General features: G+C 38.1%; 1 protein-coding gene across 8 annotated transcripts in view; it reads left to right on the top strand.

Moving 5' to 3' along the window:
• Nucleotides 1-14,501, top strand: part of LOC136863928 (metastasis-associated protein MTA3) — a 901,938-nt gene that overhangs the window by 779,984 nt on the left and 107,453 nt on the right. For 7 of the 8 annotated variants that reach the window (XM_067140366.2, XM_067140363.2, XM_067140360.2 and 4 more), the window contains one exon: nucleotides 3,030-3,149. The exons of the other annotated variant lie outside the window; for it this stretch is intronic. In XM_067140366.2, the coding sequence (XP_066996467.2) occupies nucleotides 3,030-3,149 (120 nt within the window). The remainder of the gene's footprint in view (nucleotides 1-3,029; nucleotides 3,150-14,501) is intronic. 8 annotated transcript variants of the gene reach the window in all.

Raw genomic sequence — 14,501 nt, 5'->3', positions numbered from 1 at the left:
CGAAAGGTGTGTTTCGTAAGATTGTGAAGAAAGACATATTTTTGCATGAAAATATTCATGTTGGTTGCACTAAGAGCCGCTATTATGATGAAGGTTTAAACTGAAGATTGAGTTAAACTGTAACTAGAGTTTAAACAGATGTTGAGTCTTATAATATCCAGTCTAAGTTAAACTGAGGTGAAGAAGGAAATATACGATCTTGGTAGCAGTAACTTGAGAGAAAAGATGGCTATCAATAATGTTTTGTTTACTTCTTGTAGGGAAAATGGCGGATAAAAACAATAAACGTTGTCCTAATTTTACTTGTAAGGAAACAGAATTGCTTGTGCCATTAGTAGAGGAATACAATGGCATTATTGAGTGCAAAAAGACAGGTGCTACGATATGGAAAGAAAAAGAATTGGCCTGGGAGAAACTTGCTGAGGAATTAAATTCTAATAGTGGCGGCTACAATTTTCTTGATATTCAGATTTGCGTCAGCTACACCTGCACGTTTAATGAAAAGAACCCCTTCCTGTTTCTTTATTGCTCTGCAGAATCAATCAATACTGATCTGCATTTAGGGCAGTCGCCCAGGTGGCAGATTCCCTTATCTGTTGTTTTCCTAGCCTTTTCCTAAATTATTTCAAAGAAATTGGAAATTTATTGAACGTCTCCCTTGGTAAGTTATTCCAATCCCTAACTCCCCTTCCTATAAATGAATATTTGCCTCAGTTTGTCCTCTTGAATTCCAACTTATCTTCATATTGTGTTCTTTCCTACTTATATAAACGCCATTCAAACTTATTCGCCTACTAATGTCATTCCACGCCATCTCTCCGCTGACAGCTTGGAACATACCACTTAGTCGAGCAGCTCTTCTTCTTTCTCTCAGTTATTCCCAACCCAAACTTTGCAACCTTTTTGTAACGCTACTCTTTTGTTGGAAATCGCCCAGAACAAATCGAGCTGCTTTTCTTTGGATTTTTTCTAGTTCTTGAATCAGGTAATCCTGGTGAGGGTCCCATACACTGGAACCATACTCTAGTTGGGGTCTTACTAGAGACTTATATGCCCTCTCCTTTACATCCTTACTACAACCCCTAAACACCCTCATAACCATGTGCAGAGATCTGTACCCTTTATTTACAATCCCATTTATGTGATTACCCCAATGAAGATCTTTCCTTATATTAACACCTAGATACTTACAATGATCCCCAAAAGGAACTTTCACCCCTTCAACGCAGTAATTAAAACTGAGAAGTAATTAAAACTGAGAATCTCCTCCAGGGGACTGTATTCTGATGTGGGTACAGTCAATGGCACCAATCACCCTAGGAAACTCAGCAATTTTGTAAAACTGATTGTTACTTATTGACATATCATTTTCCTCTGATGGTAATTTTACTTGCTGTAGAGCAAGAGAAGCTATAACATCTGTCACACACAATATAGTCTGTGAAACAGTGGCCTTATGAATTCCTCCGAAAACTCCCATTGTATAAACACACTTCCAGAGGCATAAAACCGTTATGCTATTAGCAGCTGACTGAGTCGTTCTACAGTATGATTTCTGAAATAGAAGGAAGTTACTTCATTTCCTAAAATTTACACTTTTGACATTCAAACAGTTCAAATATTCATTTTTACGTTCTTACCTTTACGTTGCATGTTTTATTCTAGCACCAATTTGCTGTAATAATGTTATGTTATTTAAAATCTCTGTTTCATTCTATATATGAAAGTGACATGCCCTTGCTCGAAAAACTCATGGTGGCCGTGGTTGTTCAATAATTTGAACCACTTCTTCATCATCGCTTAGTATTTCTTCAAACACCTCAAAAATATCTTCGATACCCATTTGTTCTGCCATGTTGTAATGTTATTTATTCTTAAACTTCAGTTTAAACAGTAGATGAGTGGCAGTAAAATTAATCTCTAGTTAAACTTAAGATTAGGTTTTATAATACGCGACTAACAGATATACCAAAGTTTAAACTGAACCAGCAGTTTAAACCTCTATTATAATACCGGCCCTAAATCTGGAAAAATGGGATCAGTGCATGTGAGCAAGTGGTTTAATGGCGTATTCAAGTAAAATGCACCGTCCAGTAAAGTTGCGCTCATTCTGGATATCTTTTCTGGACATAAATGTACACTGAATAGAGATTCCGTACAGCTGATGATGGTCCCTCCTGGTGCCGCAGGTTACTGTTGACCATTAGATGTATACGGGTTTGGAGTGTGGAAAGGCTTTGTACATAGATTTTCTGACACAGTTCGATTATTTAATTTGGATATTGTTTTGATGCAGAGGAACACCATCTTGAAAATTCAATCTCTGACATACCATCAACTATCGTCTCCTTATCGTCGTCCCGTGTGGCAATATGCATGGTACTAAAGTCAGAACTTGTGCAAAAACCTGGGAGCCTTCGAGCATCCTGTGCAATATCGTTTTGGCAGCAGTGACTTCAAATTTTCTACTTGTCCTTATCCTCGCTTCGTTAGGTGTGGTTGGTGTAGAACCGCTTTGTGCTTTCAAAATTTCTACCACGAGCATTATTGTTGCAGAAACTATAAGGAGAAATTTGCTTTCTGTGTAATGCCCCTTGTTATAACCTTAATTTTCACCATAACAATCTTATTCCATTGTCTTTATTGACCCACAGTCGGTGCTGGAATTAAATTGTTTCTCTTAATGCCACTACATCATCTTTGCGATGCGCTATGCAATTACTAATGGAATAAGTAAAAAGATCCATAGACATGGTCCCTCGATAAGTGAACCCAACACTCACTGCAGTCCTGCGTAGCCAAGCGTGCCAATTCCACCATGCGAACTTTAACACTTTCTGTAGGTCGCATAAATTAATTTCTGAAAGAAATGTTTTAATCATTGTATTATCCGTGACTCCTTTAATGTGTGTGAAATATTTACACAAGATCCGTGATTCCCCTTTACGCGCCCTTCTCTTGTGAGTATAAGAAATTCTGGTTCAGTACTTTTTGGTATTCTTTAAATTGGCCACTAATTTTTCCTTCAGATGGTTCCTTAGTATATGAACGAGTTCCCAGTAAACCAGAGGCAGAGAAGCTTGGAATGAACAACGCTGCTCCTGCGCTTCTGAAACGTAGAGCCTATGAGGAAGTCAATGGTATGGATGGTGAGTGTTACAGAAGTTATATTATAGCATATTTCAAATAATAATAATAATATTAATAATAATAATAATAATAATAATAATAAACACTGCCCTCGAAAAAATGTGTAACATGTGATATTTAAAAGTAATCTTAATTTATGGTACCAACATTTATTTTTATTTTCAAACCATCATTACAGAATAAAAGAAAGAATCTTCCCATACCTATTCCACAGCAAACAGTGCTCAAAATATTCTGATTTAAGAAGATATGTTTATTTAAATTTTAAAAAGCAGAATCCGACAATTTTCTGATTACTGAAATCACTGATTTAAATGACGTAAATTTAAGGAAATATACTGGAAACTTGTTGGATGTTGATTACATGATCAGTAGGAGGTATTGTTACCCTTGGCTGCAATTACCACCATGAGTTTTCTGGGCATGCTCCTGATCAAGCCATGGATGTCCTCTTGTACATACAGTAGAACCTCGATTATACGTTCCCGGAAACTACGTTTTCCCGTAACATTCGTTCAAATTACGTGGTCCCGCGAGCATCCCAATTAAATCAAGTTGTAAAAATCCTGCATTATCCGTTCCTCGAAGAAACGATTTCCTGGATCAACCGTCCAGAAATTTCAGTCCCATCAACGGTAAATCCTCGATCACGCGTTCTCCAAGAAACTGTATCTTACGAAAGGATGGCTACGGTACGGATCTTGGTGTTGATGTCCCGTCACTGTACTGGAAAAGCGATCGGTGGTGAACTTGCATAAGGGATCATCTTAGCATCGCATTTGGGTAGTATTGTTTAGAGAAATCTCGGAAATCATAAAGCAGGGAGTGCCCTCGACAATGGGAAGGAGACAAAGCACATTTCGACAGCTCTATTTGAAGACGGAACGAGTTTCGTCTAATGTTCGTACTTGCAAAACGTCTATATTATGTCGATGGTTGGATGTTTATTTTTTACTTTTTTTGAGTGTGTCGCCGAACAGGTTTTCGGCATTTCCCTCAGGGCACTGTATAGTCACTGGGCTTTCAGGCAGGAATATAAACTGCTCCTTCTTAAGTAACATAAATTTGGTATTATCGTGTACGATTATGTTATCGAGACCAGAACAGATGTTGCACATTACATACGTACATAAAGCCATGGGAGGTTTTGGGATTGCCTATTACTGTTTTGGTCCTAATATAAGACTGGGAATTTCACGTTTTTGTGTTAAAATGTTATAAAAGCCGCAGTCGTTTTATGTTCGCACGTTACATTTAAAAACTTTGTATCTCGCACTCATACCGACTTGTACAGCGAGCACGCTTTCCAGCTAAGTTCAAGAAAATACAATAGAGACAATACGCGACCCTTATGGATTTAGCCTTGTTAAAATGGGAGACAATTTGATGGTGGCGCTCCTTGTGACTTGACCTGAAAAGTCGCGCTAAATTCAAATATCAATGGAAATGCATATACGAAAATGGATAAATAAATTACGTCTAGAAAGAAGTTATTATTGAGATATTAACTTTGAAGTTGCTAAAGCAATTCTGGATAAATGAATGAAGAATTATTTAAAAGGTTATTATTTAAAGACTGAAATTAGACATGTAAACAAGATGTGAAATGGACTGCTGTGAAATGGGTTGATCTTTCATTTATGCATTACTTTTTTTGCTTTAGCATTCCTGTCTGAACTTTTATGGTTAGATTTGTCTTTTTTCTCATTTAAAAACATTGTATCATCACACTAAAACACTTGTCAATAAAAATATCGGACCGAGCTCGATAGCCGCAGTCGTTTAAGTGCGGCCGGTATCCAGTATTCGGGAGATAGTAGGTTCGAATCCCACTGTCGGCAGCCCTGAAAATGGTTTTCCGTGGTTTCCCATTTTCACACCAGGCAAATGCTGGGGCTGTACCTTAATTAAGGCCACGGCCGCTTCCTTCCCACTCCTAGCCCATCCCTGTCCCATCGTCGCTATAAGACCTATCTGTGTCGGTGCGACGTAAAGCAACTAGCAAAAAAAAAAAAAAAAATCGGCACATTCCTTACACACATGATGCAATGAGTTAACATTTAAAAGCTGGACAATTTTCCTCTTAACATGAAGCCTATTAACAGAAAGAAAATTATAAAATCCCGGCTTTAATCTGAGAAGAGGGATAAAAGAAAGAAAAGTATGAAACTGTTGTCAATAGTGATGCTTTGAGGAATATTTACGTACAATTAGAGTAAAAATGTAACATACCCTTGTCTGTATAGTCGAGGATTTTTAAAGTCGCTGGCCTGGAAATGATCTGAACAGATCTTATAATTCTTATATAAGCGTAACGTCCCTTCTTTCTTGTACACCTTATCCAAATCACTTCTGTGACGTTTCAAAACCCACAGATCACACCTACAACAACATAGCGGTATTGAAGGTTAACTGCTGCACTATACAATAAAATATGCGTATTATATTTTAACCCAGTTCAAATATGGGTCGAGCAGGTCAGAAGATTATGAAGTACTATAAAAATCTCTTTGTCGCTGGAAGAATATATATGCGAACACAATATTACTTACATTTTCTTGTCACGAGGGTAGCGAAAGAAAGACCGTGTATTCTTCTCTACTTCATAGTTACTGCAGCCAAACACAGCACATACCTTTCCCCTCATGTTGAGAGGAGATATCAAGGAATGACACACGCTACTATTTAATTATGTCAACTCACTGAAAATGCATAAATAACATCAAAAACTTCACACACAAATACACGTGCTCTTATGACAGAATCAGTAGTTCTCAGGTCTACCCGCTAGAGAGAGCTCTAATAGCTGTCCCTCGATATCTCACTGAATGTCGCGTATTGTCTCTACTGTATTTGGTTCAAGGTCGCGAATAATTGTAATTTCTGAAGTGTTAATGATATTTTTTTCTCTTTCCAATTTGATTGTGATTAGTGACGGGCAGAACTAAATATAATGCATTCGAGAACTTGACTATTGATACTTTCGAAACCATATTCTCGCGTTTAACATAACCTTTAAAAGTCGATGTAGCCTAGGCCTAATTTACTCGGTACGAGATTTCCATAAACTGACTAGGACAGTATACCAGTGACCAAATCACAATGGATGATTAAAAAAAAAAAAAAAGAATTTTGCCATCATGTTGGACGCTTTTGTACGCAATGTGCTTTAATTTATTAGATTAGAGAATGAAAAACTACTTGTGGTCGCTTGTTGTTTGACTCGGCGTTACGGGTACCGTATTAGATTTTTCGAAGAGTTTGGCTGATCGAAGTTGCTGAACTGAAAGAAGTTTTCAAAGGAATACGATGTTTTCAGAGGAAACTGACGAAGATTCCCCGCTAAAACTGTGAAGTTTCGAGATTTTAAAGTAGTGTACCGGAAATGAATGTTGAAGCCAGCCCTGCTGTCTAACTTGTCTGCCTCTCACCCGGAGGGGCCGAGTTCGATTACTGGCCAGGTCAGGCATTTTTACCTGGATATGAGGGCTGGTTCCAAGTTCAGTCATTACCTTTAATTGAGGAGCTATTTAATGGGGATATAGCGGCTCCGGTCTAGAGAGCCAGGAATAACGGCCGAGAGGATTCGTCACACTGACCGTGCGTCATCTCGTATGTGCAGGCCTTTGGACCGAGGGCGCTCGCTTGGTAGGCGGAAGACCCGTTGGGGCTGTAGTTTTGTTTGGTTTGGTTTAGGGGCGTTTGTAAGATTATAAGTATACATATTTCATTTTTGTAATGTTTAGCCAAATTGTTGATGGTTCATTTGTTACCGGATTTTCCGTTTTCCCGTGTTGTACGTTTTTTTTCTGTGGTCCCTCGAAGAACGGAGAATCGAGGTTCCACTGTACTCCCATTCTTCTTGCACCACCACCACCTTTAGTTCAGCGAGATTGTTGAAACTTCAGCACTGAACGTCTGGCTGGACTCCTGACTGACCAATACAGAGTGGGAATGTTGACCTCCCGAAGAAACTCCCTGACACACTGAGCAGAATAGGGTCTTGCATTATCACGCATAAGCACAGAGTTTTCATCGAAAGCGAATGCAAATGGCATTACATTATTAACGAGAATCTGCTCAACATACATGTGTGCAATGAGGGAGCCATTCTCTATGAGTACAAAATTGGTACAGTTATCTGAAGTTACACCATCCCACACCATCACCGAACCTCCTTCAAAAGATGTTAATCTTAGCAAAGGTACCGGGGGGGGGTTAAGTGTTCTTCTGCGCTTCTCCACACCCTGTCTTTTCCATCAGATGACCTCAGGTTGAATCTGGACTCGTCACCGAAGAGTATGTGCCCCACTGATCCTCAGTCCAATGTTCATGTACCTCCGTGAAATGGAGACTGTCTCTTTGGTGTTGTGGCAGAAGTGCTGGTCCTATGGCTGGTTTTCTGCAGGCTATATTTGCAATCATGGAGCATCCTTTTGACTATGTTCTCACTCACAGCTACGTTGTGTACCTGCAATAGACTACTCTGAGTCTCAGCCACTGTAAGATGTTTGTTCCTCTTCTCTTGTAGCTTCTTGTAAGGCAGAAATGAACCTAGGACAGCCTCAACCAGGTTTTCTGAAAATGTTTCGCAGCTTGATGAATGGTTGTTAGGAGATGCATTCAAAACCTCTGCTACTAGTAGCTACAGCCATCATTCACCAATGCTACAGCTTTTACTGAGTCCACAGGAATTAGAGGCATGATTGTTTTATTGCTCAAACACCCCTCAGGTAATACTCAGATACTGGTCAATCAGAGTCAAAAGTACAAGAGTGGCTACAATGCTGAAATAATGGTTTTCATAATTGGCGTGAAATGTCTGGGAACACTCATTATTCTTTAAATAGTTTACAAAAGTGTATTAAAAAGCCTTCTGTTGTTATTCATTGTTGCTTTTCCTTTAGTAATTTGCATAGAATATTAGCCAATCTTAGCGAAAAAGTAATGTAATCATATTCAGTATAGAATTTAACTGTGCTTTCTATTAAAATATCAAGTATTATGCTTTTTTTGGAGGGAAGTGTATATGAATCAACTTAATATAGTACCATTAGTCATATTATTTATTTTGAGATAAGCTTTTTACAATGATTTCCATGTATATCAATTTGTTAATGAAAATTCATCATTACTTAATAATGATGAGTTCACTTTGACCAGTGTGACTGTAATGAAAGATGTTGGTGGTTTTTTTTTTTTTTTTTTTTTGTGATATCTGAAGCCATCTCATTTTCAGTTTCAACTCAGTTATAAATGTATGAAAGCTGCAGAAAAGAGCAATGCTTCTACTTCTATGGCACTTTAATGTATGTAAAATACAGATTGCAGGCAATCCACTCAGATTAATGATTATTGAGAACTGTTGATCCTTTCAGTCATACAATGAACATTGTTTAGTGATATAGGTTGCATGACAATGTTATTAAATAACATTTAACATTTCTGCATCTGACAGCTCGGAACATACCTCTTGGTGAAGTAGCTCGTCATTCTTTCTAATTATACTGTAGCAGGAATTTTGGAAAATTAATATAATAATAATAATAATAATAATAATAGTAATATAATTAATTCAATTAATTTTTCAATTTTTCACCTCGCCCACCCCTTCATTGGATTTTCCAAGAATACGCGTTTCTTTACTTTTAAAGCAGATTCCAAAAAAGCCAATTTTCATGTCTGCAAAATCTTTTGTTTTTGAGATAATAGTATCTTCATACAAATAATTCAAGTAATTTTTCAATTCCCTCCCCCCCAATTAAATAGATTTCCGAAAACAAAAAATACGTATTTCTTTATTTTCAAAGGAGATAAATACCAAATTTCACGTCTGTAACATCTTCAGTTTTTGAGATATCAGTATCCTAATTAAAAGAATTTAACCCCAGTCTTGGTCACTTTTACCCCCCCCCACACACACACACGTGGATTTTCCGAAAAACAAAAAAATCATGTTTATTTTTAATAGAGATTAAAAAATACCATTCTTCACTTCTGTAACATGTTAAGTTTTTGGGATATACTGTAGAAATGCTCATTTTAAAATGTCACCCCCTTTTTAGTTCCCCTAAGTGGAGTTTCCAAAAACAAATCACCTTTGTTTCTTTACTTTAACAGGAGATTCCAAACACCAATATTTACATATGTAACATTTTACGTTTCTGAGATGTACTGTAGATATAGTCTTTCTAAAAATTCACCCCAATTTGTCACGCCTGTTTAACCCCCAATTAATTGGATTTTCCAAAAACAAAAAAACACATGTTTCTTTTTTTTTTAAAGGAGATCCCAAATACCAATTTTCAGGTCTGTAATATCTTCATTTTCTGAGATATAAGTATCCTCATTAAAGTCATTCAACTCTTTTTTCACCCTTTTTCACCCCTCCTATTGGGATTTTCCAAAAAGAAAAAAATATGTGTTTATTTTTAAAGGAGATTCTAAATACCAATTTTTACATCTGTAAACTTTTAAAGATTTGATATGTAGATACACTCATTTTAAAAATTCACCCCTCTTTTCATCCCCTTAGCAATGGAATATCCAAAATTCCTCCCTTAGCAAGCACCTACATTGTAATATACTGTAAATGTATCCTCAACATTTCATTCCTTTATGTGCAGTAGTTTTGGCTCGGCGATGTTGAATCAAGTCAGTCACGACATGTTCTTTTATATATATAGATTATTGTCTTTTTCTCCAATTTCCAATCACTACTGTTCTTTTGTGTCGCTGGTCGAGGGCGTATGGAAGAACCTGGCGCAGCACTATCATTCTCACTATCTTCAAAATTGTGCTTACTTCAGTGACTTTCACTGTTGCTGTCACTATCCTTGAACTCAGATTAATTTTCCAAAACGACATTATTGCCATAATCACTATCTAAAACAGGGGTTTCCAAATGGCGGCCTGCGGGCCGCATGTGGCCCGGGAAGCTACATTTTGCAGCCCGCGAGGGCTTTAATAAATGTATTTTAAGAAATTAATTATAAGAAGTGTGAAGAAAATTTACGAAAAATATTTCATAGCTCGTTCAAAAATATATTCATTTTTATATCCTGTATAGACCAAAGTTAGAACTAATTCATTCTTTAATATTATCTCCTGCTTTTTAGTATTCACTTGTGCTGAATAGATTCCTTCATTCAATAAAATTAAAATCCAAACTTCACCGGAAAATGAGTCCTCACAAATACCAGTTCTAGATCTTAACCATTATAAAAATAGCTATGGCATCAATACCAATTCTTGAACTCCATACCGACCTCACTGTGGCATTTTTATTCAACGTAGCATGCAGTGAATACCAAGAAATACTTTAAAAGCCGTTGGTGTAAGAAGCGGTTTCATTTCTTTGTTCTTCTCTCATTGGCAGTACTGGCTGATACACAGTGAAAATTTTCAAGGAAGTACTCCTTGAAGTACACTGTTGGGACTTTAGGCTCTTACAAGTGTGTAGCATTGTGCTCTTCACACTACTCCCTCTAAATTTTCCTCCTTCTTGTTTTGACTACATTATTAATTTTAGTAGTCTATAGTTTTACTTTTCTTCATTTGTCAGATATTAATTCAAATGAACTGTCTGGCTCCATGGCTAAATGGTTAGCATGCTGGCCTTTTGTTACAGGGGTCCCGGGTTCGATTCCCGGTATGGTAGGGAATTTTAACCATAATTGGTTAATTTCGCTGGCATGGGGGCTGGGTGTATGTGTTGTCTTCATCATCATTTCATCCTCATCACGACGCGCAGGTCGCCTACGAGCATCTGGTGAGCCGAACTTGTCCTCGGACACTCCCAGCACTAAAATCCATACGCCATTTCATTTCATTCAGTTCAAATGAACTGACATTGTTGGGCGCTCTTCTTCTAGATTCAATCGTCCTGGGTATAATAGTGATTATTCTTAATTTCACTCTTTTATGTGATTTTAAAATAGTGCTTTAAGCAATTAAAATTATTAAACCTTCATTTCAATTGAACTGTGCATATTGTTTTGTGTACTGGTACCTCTGTTCTATTGCGGAAGTTTACGAAAATTGGCCTATTATTATAGTGCGGCCCGCGGTCAAGCTTTAGGTTTCCAATGTGGCCCTTCAGTTCTTACTAATTGGAAACCCCTGATCTAAAACAATGTCTACAAGGGCTTTCAATCTCTCGTCGTCATTGCTGCAAAGCTAGTTCTACTTCATAATGAATACTGAATACTGATGAAAATAAACTATTATTCAACAATCCCAGTGTCACACAGAAACAATCCCAGTGTCACACAGAAATACAGAGAGCATTGTTTACCAATATTACATGTCTCTAGTTCCTTGCAGTGTGTATTGATAGAAATTATATTGCAAAGGGAATCTAATATACGATGATAAGCGAGACGCTGCATCACTGTGAGCTGAGCTCGTCATTTGATTCGTGCATCAAAACGTTGCGCGACTACAGCTCGTCATATGACGCAAATGGGTTAGCGATCCTTGGAATGTCCTTCCAAGAACCTGTTTCTGTCTTCTACTTTTCCCTAAAATGAATTTGACTGCCAATTATATTTGCCATCATGTCATATGATCTTTACCTGACTCTCTTCCTAAATTCTATTACCTAGTAAGTACCTTCAGTATCTCTTTACTTCCACAATCATTCCTAACTCCATTTCTGTCTAACCTGCAACTCCTTTTAAAACTTTTAATTTCTCTATTAAAATATAGTGGGTCTTTACTATCCTTTAAATGTAGACCTACATACCATCGAGCTAGTGGCCATGCAGTTAGGGTGCTCAGCTGCATTCAGGATATGGTGGGCTTGAACCCCAGTGTCGGCAGCCCTGAAGATGTTTTTCTGTGTTTTCCAATTTTCACACCAGGCTAATACTAGGGCTGTACCTTAACTGAGGCCATGGCCACTTCATTCCCACTCTCAGCCCTTTCCTATTCTGTTGTCGCCATGAGACCTGTTTGTGTCAGTGCGATGTGAAACAAATTGTTTAAAAAAAAGTATGTAGGCCTATGTTTTGTCATTTCTAAACAATTGCTTTAAACCTACCCCAAAGGCTGTTAACATTTTTATTTTCAATTTTCCACTCATTATAATTACTTTTCTTAAACTCTCCCTCGACTCTCTCATCAATATCTTATTGCCTAATAGTGCTACTTGTACAGTCTTTTTTTGTTTTTAACTACAACAAAATCAGGTTGGTAATCACTTACACACCATTTATCAATTCAGTTTCTCTGTATAGCTCATCTGGTTCCATCACTTTCTGATACAGCTGTACCGAGCAAGTTGGCCGTGCGGTTAGTTGTGTGTAGCTGTGAGCTTGCATTCACTAGATAGTGGGTTCAAACTGCACTGTCGGCAACCCTGAAGATGGTTTTCCCTGGTTTCCCATTTTCACACCTAACAGGAAAGTTACCCATGACCAGAACCTCAATTCCACCCCACCGCATTAGATTCTGAACTCTTCTGTCCTCCTCTAACTTACCTGCCTGCCGCAGAACTTACTTCCTCCTCCCCTCTCACCCAGTCCTGACCCTCTTTCTATCCTCTACTCTGTGTTTCTGTTTCATACCATTCCCTTTCCTCTTGCGTTCGCCATCATCGGCAAACATCAAAATAACAGTGATCATATATTAACATTCCTCAATGACCTCGACAATGATATCAAGTTCACTAAGGAGGACGAATCCAATAATTCTTTGAACACCGGGCGAGTTGGCCGTGCGCGTAGAGGCATGCGGCTATGAGCTTGCATCCGGGAGATAGTAGGTTCGAATCCCACTATCGGCAGCCCTGAAAATGGTTTTCCGTGGTTTCCCATTTTCTCACCAGGCAAATGCTGGGGCTGTACCTTAATTAAGGCCACGGCCGCTTCCTTCCAACTCCTAGGCCTTTCCTATCCCATCGTCGCCATAAGACCTATCTGTGTCGGTGCGACGTAAAGCCCCTAGCAAAAAAAAAAAATTCTTTGAACTTCTTGGACTTAAATTTAACAAGGGCTAATGATAAGTTTATATTCCAAATTTATAGAAAACCTGTGTCCGCTCCGTTGACTATAAAGAACGATTCTCTGCACCCACATTCTCATAAGCAAGCAACCTTCTATAGTTTAATTCGTAGAGCCTTAAAAATTCCACTTTCAAATGCTAATAGAAAAAAAGAGAATTTGGTTATATTAAAGAATTGGCTAAATTTAACGGATACAAACCTGATATGATTAATAAAATTATAGGTAAAATCAAACTAAAAACCGCCCCAAAATTAACCCCTGAATAGCCCAAAAAAACAAGTTTTGCTGCCTTTACCTTTACTAACCCAACTATATATCGTATCACCAACCTGTTGAAGTGTATGTATGTTCAGTCTTCAGCCCTAAGGCTGGTTGGATCCTCAACAGTTCTGCCACCAGCTGTCATAGATGGCCTAGGCAACACTGAAGAGGCGTACTAGGGAAATGAGGAGTGAGGTAGTTTCCCGTTGCTTTCCTCACTGAGCCAGAAGTTCCTATTACATATCAGACTGCCAAGCCCACTGAAATGCATGCACCAACCGGCCCTATGAGCAATGTTTTCACACCATTCATAGCAGGGACTGGCTGCACAAGGAATGGCATTACTAGCATCGCTCATACCTCAGTCACTTTCATATTGTCAAAGCCAAGGATAAGACAGAGACAGATCAGTGAAAGTAACAAAATTGCTCTAGCCCATACCAGAAAACATAGTGCACTGTAAACACTAGGTCCTGCCAGCAAAGGCATGTTGAAGAAGTATGACGACAAAATTTCGTACAGAACCTGTAACACGAATCGCAACATATTTTTTAATTCCAATACCGTAAACTCAATTCATAATAAATTTTCGAATTCCAGAATCTATAGGCTCAGATGTGCCCAGTGTACTTTCTTGTATATAGGACAAACCAGACGTAGTTTCAAAACTAAATACTTGGAACACTACAGTGCCTCAAAACATAGAAAATATTCTGCTATGAGCATTCACATGAGGGATACTGGGCACAATTTCACTACAATTGAACAAGATCATCAAATTTTAAGGTGCGTCAACAAAAGTAGATTGATGACCGAGTTCGAAAACGCGTACATTTTTTTTGGATCAGCATTATAATACTAATAGTAATCTAAACGATGTTCTGGAAACAAATTAAGTGAACAAATCCCTATTTTACTCACTGCCTTTAATATAAACACCGATAATTTCTTGAAAATATTTAAATTACAAACACGTCAACAACTTCCCTAATCAGCAGTAGCTGCTCCCATGTCACCTATCCATGTTACATCCTCTCAGCCTACCCCAATGTTCTCAAGGCCCCGCCTAGCCCCCGCCCCTCT

The sequence above is a fragment of the Anabrus simplex genome, chromosome 2, assembly GCF_040414725.1.
Source record: "Anabrus simplex isolate iqAnaSimp1 chromosome 2, ASM4041472v1, whole genome shotgun sequence".
Classification (NCBI taxonomy): Eukaryota; Metazoa; Arthropoda; class Insecta; order Orthoptera; family Tettigoniidae; genus Anabrus; species Anabrus simplex.
The sequence above is the reverse complement of the archived record's forward strand: the minus strand, read 5'-3'. Positions and strand labels throughout refer to the sequence as shown.